At 51.8% G+C, this 8,208-nt stretch overlaps 1 protein-coding gene across 1 annotated transcript in view; it reads right to left on the bottom strand.

The window, feature by feature from the left end:
- The window catches only part of LOC149346414 (papilin-like), an 8,411-nt gene extending 1,500 nt beyond the window's left edge, over positions 1-6,911 (bottom strand). The window contains exons 1-3 of the mRNA XM_089541323.1: positions 6,730-6,911; positions 3,228-3,409; positions 846-1,112 (exon numbers count right to left, since the gene is read on the bottom strand). Coding sequence (XP_089397449.1) covers positions 846-1,112; positions 3,228-3,365 — 405 coding nt within the window. The 5' untranslated portion in view covers positions 3,366-3,409; positions 6,730-6,911. The remainder of the gene's footprint in view (positions 1-845; positions 1,113-3,227; positions 3,410-6,729) is intronic.
- Between the last annotated feature and the right edge of the window lie 1,297 nt (positions 6,912-8,208).

The raw sequence follows: 8,208 nt of genomic DNA, 5'->3' as shown, positions 1-8,208 counted from the left end.
AAAAAAGTCAGGAGCCGGATGTTAATTTGATTTAATTAGGGAAATCGGCCACACAGGGCAATAAATCGAGATTTCTAAGAATGCTGGGAACATGTAGACAGAGTTCCCGCGGCAAAAAGACGAGTGCAACACTGTTTTGTCCTATGACCTCATCACGCTTGTACTTGCGAGTTTGGCCTGTGGCGGCGATACCTGTATTTTGGTTCTTGCTCTTTTCTACGTTACAAGAGCTTTGTTGTCAGTATGAGTGGCGTTTTTGTAATCAGGAGCTGGTATTCTGTCGATACAAGCCAACTTCAATTTCTCCTCACTGTACCTTTAAGTGTTTTACACCGAAGAGATTGCTGTCCACCTCAATTTTCTTAAAAAGACTGCAATAGTAGGCTTATGGGGAGTTGTTAGGTTCCTATAATAAGGAAAATGATAAACTATAACAGATTAAAAACTTGTCCGCCACCACGGCAGTCATTTTTTCGGGCCTGTGTGTTGGCGCACGGTAGCCGTAATTTCTTGTGCGCCATAAAACCCAAAACCTGGACTCCAGACATTGCCATCAACCGACACGGTCTCTCAGAGTGTGTGGAATTCGGCGAATGGGCTCGATCCCGCAGTTTCAGCCCTGAATGCGGGGGAACTTCGGAAAAGCAAATGCAAGAACTCCGCAGAAAATTAGCTCAACGGAGACCGCAGTGTATGTGATACGTCAGTTCTAGCGACTGCAAAGGCCATTCCGCGGATTAGGCATCTAAGAACTGTCGACTGCGAAGCCGCGGTGGCAGTGGCCTTTTATGACAACCAGTGTTGTCTTCACGCGTGTTATCCCGCTCTATTCTGGGATCTTGTACACGGCGTGTTATGCGGCTGTGTTCTGCCGTATACCTCCCGCACTGCGAGAAGAGAGGTCTGTCCAGGCACCTCCCCGACGGTCGTGGGGCGTCCACGCAGCTCGTCCGGCAGCTGTCCCTGGAGGCGAACCGGTTGGGGCCTCGGCTGCACACCTCTGCCCCGTACGAGGAGGTCGCGCAAGAGCCGAGCGCCCGGTTGAAGAAGTGGAACCCGCGCTGGGGTCTCGGGCAGTACGTGTACAGCACCGTGCCGCACAGATGGCGCCTCTGCTGAAGAAAGAAGCCCACGCCGAGATGGTCGGCTGAAAAGTACCAATGCGCTAGGCGCTCGAAGGAATGGCGATGCAGAAAGGTTTTAACGCGGCAGCTTTCAGGATCCTGGTCAGCGGCGACCTCGGCGTGGTCGGGTGGTCGAGAAAAGCAGGTGCTGCACCTGCCACCTAGGTCACGTGACGTTGTGATACCATCACAACCTGCTCACAGTATCGTGAGCAAACTGCACACCGTGGCAGGTGCAGTAATATTAGTGACTCGTCGCGAGAGGTTGCGCGGGGAAAGCAACCTGCCTATGACCAGAAACCCCCTGGCCGCTGTTTCTAAAAAAGCCACCTGCCGGGGCAGTGGCGCATCGCTTAACCGCTGCACCACTGCGCCAGGAGGGGCATGAGAACTCCCAGAGACCTATGAACCCATGAAAGAGAAAGAGCACTGGCGCGGGAGGGATCTCTGATGTTATCGCTTCGAACTTTTATTTTATTTTATTTTATTTAGAGATACTGTCAATCCACTGGGGATTTTAAGGGCAGGATAAGCGTTATGAGATGGTGAAATAACAATGTCCGTGTCTGAGATGACGTACCGAACGAGAGCCACAGGCTGCTGTAGGAACCCATTCAAGCTATAGCGTCATATCAAGTGACAGAGTTTTGTGGAGATCTTTCAGTAACCACTGGCTCTGTCTTTTTCCCCCTGCACGAACGAGACGCGTGCTTAAACACCGTGCAACTTCCCTATGGGGTACTGAATTTCTTTCGCTCAGGGCGAGCAACTCAGTACTGCAATGCAGGTGTGTGTGCTGCCTTTTTCCGCAGTGGTGACAAAAAATGCTGCGCCGTCTGGGAGACCGGTCAATCGGTGTTCCGTGATGCAAGCCGAGCCGTCTCGACAGTTGGCGGCTTCGCACTCCGTCGCAATGCATGCTCCATTAAAATTGGATGTCTGCTCCTGCCCCCGATCACCGGTGTTATCCCTGTTAAGCGTTATTATTAGTGCGTCGTTCATCGCAGGTAGATGTTTGTAGATGTGAGGCCACAGGTTCCTATTAAGGATGCGCTCGTGACCCCAACGTGTCACTATTAGTGTGCTTGCTTGCTTCCAATTGTTCTGCGTACTAGTGACGCGAAAAAAAAAGAAAAGAAGGTGGGCTTAGAATCATAAACTACATTCGTTAGGTGGTAGCATTGGGGATAGCTGGTAAGCGATGGTCAATGTGAGTTAACACATGGGACTTGAAGACGATCGAAACGGACGTGGAAGGGAGGCAGGTAAGGAAGTAAGGTTAGGATATTTGCTGAGGTAAATTGTCCTCGGCAGTCACAAGACCGTGTTTATCCGGGGTGAATGCGAAATGTCTTTGTCGTGTAGTGCACTCGTCCCGGCTGTTATAAATTATCATGATGGGTCTTTAGGTTTATTGTGTAGTTTGTCTCGCTTTTGGTTTTGACTATCACGATAGTAAAGAGCTGTACCTCAGTTTTCATATTACCTCCTCGCTACACTACCCGCGGCTGAGTAGAAGCAACTAACCTGCAGGGGAAATTCTTTGCGAACGAAGTTAAAGTTGATAGCGATTACTGCATATTAAAGGGGCTCTGAAACACCTTCCGAGGAGAGCACATGAACTCGCTCAGTCACTGCCCTGTGTTGCCATGAAAACCTGAACCAACTAATACACCTCTACAGGCACGAGGGAATCCACAATCACGCGCTAAGGTTGGCGAGCGCTTCCCGGCGACTTTTCACACTTGCACTCTCCTTCATCGCTCGCACTTGCGTACACAAGTTGAGAAATGGCTATTGGCTAGATTCTTTCAGGCGTCAGGCATTGCCCTACGAGCGCAGTGGTGACCTAGCGGTTCGTGCTCCCGCCCCATATGTGGAAGGTGCGGTGTTCGATCCCCTCTGCCACGAGCACCGACCGGTTTTCCAACGGGTGCAAGGCTTCATGCGGGCTAGCGCCCGGTTTCTCGGGGCTGAAGAGCATTAGGTATGGCGTACTTTGCTAGAGCTGTGTTTGTGTCAATAAAATTAAAATTATAAGAAGAATAATGACCATGTGACCGACGGATAATGAGACAAGAGTGCTCCGAGATCAACACTCACCTCTTCGGAATCGGCTTCGGTGGTCGGCGCCGTCACCTCGAGTTCGTCTTTCTTGACCAGGCCAGCCGTCAGCCCTCCCTCGATCTCCCGAAATGCGACAGGCTCTTCTGACCTGCTTTTCACCGTGCCTTTCCACATGATGGTATTCTGCGCAGGCCCTGCTTTGCCGCGAAAGGAGGACCCTGCGCGCAGCGAAGTTGAGGGCGGTTTGGGCAGGCGACGTTGTGCTCTGCTACTACCTGACAACACGCCACCTGTCACACGCCTGAACACGCCTGCACCTGTCAGGTGGCGTGTTACGCCTACTATGCTGCCGACGACTACGACATGGAACGCAGGAACGTGCTCCTTAAATTGGTTGGCGTTTGAGGAAAGGTAATAGCGCAGTGATTGTCCCACATTTCTGTGAACCGAATCACCCCATAAGGGAAGGGAAATATTGCCAATGATTACGTTACCTCCTAATGCGAAATTTGAGCGCAGCTCATCAGCTGTTTGATAAGCTAATCAGTTCATCAGCGTGGTGTAACACCTAGGAGAAGCTGGGTAGTGATCACTTACTTCATTATCGAGATTCTCCTACAATAAGGCCATACACGCAGACCCCCTCGTGCTGCTACCATCACGAAGTGGGAGTTGTTCCGCACCTTCCTAGTAGCTCGTACTCTAGACACCATATCAGACATAGCTACTTGGACCGACCAACTCCAGCGTGACGTCCGCGCCGTGACTCGCCCCCTCCCAGAGGACTGCCCTGCAGGAGCAATGGATTCCCATCTCATGCACCTATTTGAGGTCAAGGTTGGTCTCGAGTGGAGGTGGCGGTGTCAGTGCTGGAATCTAACACTCAAACGCCGGCTGGCCCGGCTCAACAAGAAGATCGAGACGCATGCTGCGACCCTATCTCGCCAAAATTGGGAGTCTCTCCGTAACCGGTTGGACGGCAACATGAGCCTTCCCGAGATCTGGAACCTATTCTGCCATCTCATTGATTCGACTCAGTTCAAGACACACCAGCGACACAACCTCATAAAGCTCATGCACTCATCCGAGGCCTCCCCGCAGGAACTCCTCGAGGAGCTTCATGATCTCTACTTCCCAACATATCCCTCCGCATATCATCCTGACCAACGTTTATAGATAAACGTTGCATCCTGACTACACAGGCTTACCCAACGACCTCCTCGACCGACCGATCACCGAGGCAGAAGTCGGGGCTGTAGCGCCACTGGTGAGAGGAGCGCGAGGCTCACCGCCGTGACTACCGCCGCCTTCCGCCGACGGATCGAGCTGGGGGCGCTTTTTATTGCGAACGCAATACTACTTGCACTTTCCAGGGTGACCACCATCGTGCCGCGGCAGTGACCACCATTGACCTTCATTTGACCTTGATTGCATTAGTTGGATTAGATTGGATTACATTGGATTACATTAGATTGGATTGGACTGGACTGGATTTGATTGGATTGGGTTGGATTAGATTAGAGTAGATTACATTAGATTAGAGTAGATTACATTGTATTGGATTAGATTGCATTGGATTGAATTGGATAGGAGCGAATTGGATTGGAATGGAATTGATTGGATTGGATTGGTTTGGATTGGATTGTATAACCGATGCATCACCACAAGTCTAACCACAAGCACCACCACCAGCCACACTACCAGCTGTACCATGGCGTAGGTACGGATATTGCTTTCGCAATTACCGGGCTTAACCAAGCTAAGCCACAGCGATTTTTTTCGCAGCTGGTATGACGTCACTTCGCGAAAGGTCAACCGTAACTACCGCCGCGCCATACTGAAGGCTGAAAATCTAGCGTAGTATTGCTTTCGCAATAAAACATGCACCCGGAGCACGACGCACAACGCAGGGAAGCCAGCGCCAAAGCCCTGCACAAGCTTACGGCGACAAAACCGAGGTAGCAGCCTACGTGGACGTGGCAGCGTACTCGTCGGGCTCCCGCATGGTCATCGCCGTCGCTAACAATTTGGCTCGTTTACTCGCACCAGGCTCCATCACCAGAGACTCATCAGAAATTGCAGAGGAAGCAGCCATTGCGCTCGCTCTCATCTCCACCTCTGCCATCAAAATTCGCTCCGGCTCAAAATCCGCAATATCCAGTTTTGCTAAAGGCCTGATATCCTGCACCGCGGCTCGGCTTCTACCCTTCTGGCACCCCACCCGCCCTGTAACCCTTATCTCGTCCCCCGCACACGCAGACCTCCCGGATAGAGAGGAGGTCCACTCCCTCGCCCGAGGTCTCACTTTCCGGGCCGGAGTTGGACCCCCTCCGCCATCACTGGAGCGTCTGTTTACCTTCAGAGATATTGTCACCCACTACCGACGTACCTGGCGCGTTTACGCACCGCCGGCTCCCACTCTAGCCCTAACCACGGCCTCCCACTGGCGCCGACTCCAGACCGTGTATTGCTCCCTACCCCATTCTTCTTCATGCTCGCTACCCCGATCAGTTCCTTTCCTCCTGCAAGCTCTGCGGGAAACCGGGAGACCTTATTCATATCCTTCTCACACGTCCTGCCTTCCCACACCCTCCACCCCCGACCACGGCGGAGCCATACTGGGAGACTCTCCTGGCCAGCTCCGCTGCTGCTCACCAGCGCCGGATAATTACCGACGCCTTGAAGCGGATAGCCCTCCCAGGACGGAAGACAAAGATGAAGGAAACCACACGGACGAGCGCTGTCCGTGTGGTTTCCTTCATCTTTGTCCTCCGTCTCTTTCGCGCGGTTTTATGCGAAGCATACTAAAATAGCGCAACCCAGCTCCTCGAGCGCGGCGGTGTCGTTACCATTGACCTTTCGTGACCTCCATGTCATACCACGTGATGCGTGACGTCACAGCAGATGAAAAACGGGGGCCCAACTCGCGCCGTCGCGCGAGGCGTCGTGACCAAGGATGACCACGTGGTGCGTGACGTCACAGCAGATGAGAAACGGGGGCCTAGCTCGCGCCGTCGCGCGAGGCGTCGCGACCAAGGAGGACCACGTGATGCGTGACGTAACGACATAGGAGAAACGGGGCCCCAGCTCGCGCCGTCGCGCGAGGCGTCGCGACCAATGTGTTTCCTGCTTCTGCCGCTAGGTGCGCTGTAGTGAACACGTGATGCTGGAGCGGCGGTATACAAGGGGGTGCGCCTGCCTCTGCTAGGCGTACGCGGGATAGAGATGCCTCCTGGAGACAGGGCTGCTCGTTGGAATGAGAAGCAAAAGTTGCGGCGTGCTACAGAGACTGATGAAGAGCGTGAAGAACGTCTAGCCAAGCGGCGTGCTCGATATGCAACTCGGCGACAATATGCTTCGCATCTGACTAGGCTTAACCTAAGCTAAGCCTCAGCCATTTTTTTTCCACCAAGAATGAACGTATACCAACTCGCCCAACTTTCCATTCTACTTCCAATTAATTATTTTTTATTATTTCGCTTTGAGGACCAAGACGAAAAAAAAGCAAGGAGTCAACGCGCGAACAAAAAAGACGCACGCTCACAGGCGCAGCCGCGCAGATGATCACATCCTGGTTTCGTTCTTCCTCGTCTACTCCGTCGCCGGGCACCCGCGCAGGCATGAGCGCTAATTCTGCTCGCGGCTCTAAACCGAGGGGATACCAGCGCCTTACGGAGTTGCTAGGGCCAGTCTTCGCCCTTTCTCTATGGCGCAGCAATCCAAATTACTACCGAGAACACATCGCTTACTGCTTTGCAAGCACAGCACACTGCTACAGCATTCTTTCATAGCCAGCGCCCAAAATTATAATGGAATGAATGGCATAAACCATGCAGGCAAATGAAGTATCGCTGAGGAGAACATCACCACCACAGTCAATGTCGCGTTGCTCACGGTGTTGCATAAACTTTTATTTAGGTTATTAAGGCGAAAGCCTTTAATGTCTCATCGTTGTAAGCAGCAGTTGTCGACAGAGAATGTCACGCTTTTCAGTTGGTCAAAACGGTCGTGACGTCACAGTGCGCCAATTTCAAACGGGGCCAATTGTACTTTGGCTAGTAACCATGCAACCAATTGAAGGGACCATATAGTGATGCTCCAAGTAAGTGGGACTGAGCTTAGTTAATTGCTTAATTACCCAATTAGCCTAATTAACTTCTCTAGTCAGGCCATATAAATAAATAAAACCTAGTAAGAAATTGGTCGAGCTTGGGAATCGAACCCCAGTCTTCGGAGTGCGAGACGAACATGCTATCCACTCCGCCATGCCAGCTCGATGGTTTGGAATGAACAAAGGCACGTCTAGTGAATACGGTGTCTTCGCTCACTGCCATCCTCCTCTCTTCCCTTCCGGCGAGGTTTAGGTGTCCACCGAGATATGAGAGAGAAATACGTTTCCTTTCCTCAAAAACCAATTTACCGACGAGCGAGGCGTAGAACCGAATGGGCGATGGCGTTCTATGGACTCCCTGGCAGCGTTGCAAGACGCTCTCGCCTTCCACTCTTAGAGGCGAAGCTTAACATCTTAACCACACATCAGTGACCACACTTTAGGTCAAAAAAGTGCACCCCCCCCCTGAATTTTGACGGGTGTCCACCGAGATATGTGAGACAGTTACTGCGTAATTTTCTTTCCTCAAATACAATTTTCATTTTCTTCATTACGGGCCATCTTCGTCTTTCTTCTTTCACTCCCACTTCCTCCGTTCCTCTACGGTGCGGTTCAGGTGTCCACCGAGATGACAGAGATTTACTGCGACATTTCCTTTCCTCAAAAACCGTTGCGTTTAAACGGCAAGGCATCGCGCCGAACGGGTGGTGGCGTTCCGTGGACTCCCTGGCAGCGCTACAACACGCTGTCGCGTTCCACTCCTAAAGGCGAAGCTTAAGCTGAAGCTTAATTAGCACTTAATTAGTATTCAGGCATTGATCAGTAATTAACCATTAATTAGTGATTTGTCATCACTTAGTAATTAGTAATCAATTACATGTGACGCCACCAGTGCCACAGAAGCAC

The sequence above is a fragment of the Amblyomma mixtum genome, chromosome 4 (genome assembly GCF_055824585.1).
Source record: "Amblyomma mixtum isolate Tamu chromosome 4, ASM5582458v1, whole genome shotgun sequence".
In the NCBI taxonomy this organism is placed as follows: domain Eukaryota; kingdom Metazoa; phylum Arthropoda; class Arachnida; order Ixodida; family Ixodidae; genus Amblyomma; species Amblyomma mixtum.
The sequence above is the reverse complement of the archived record's forward strand: the minus strand, read 5'-3'. Positions and strand labels throughout refer to the sequence as shown.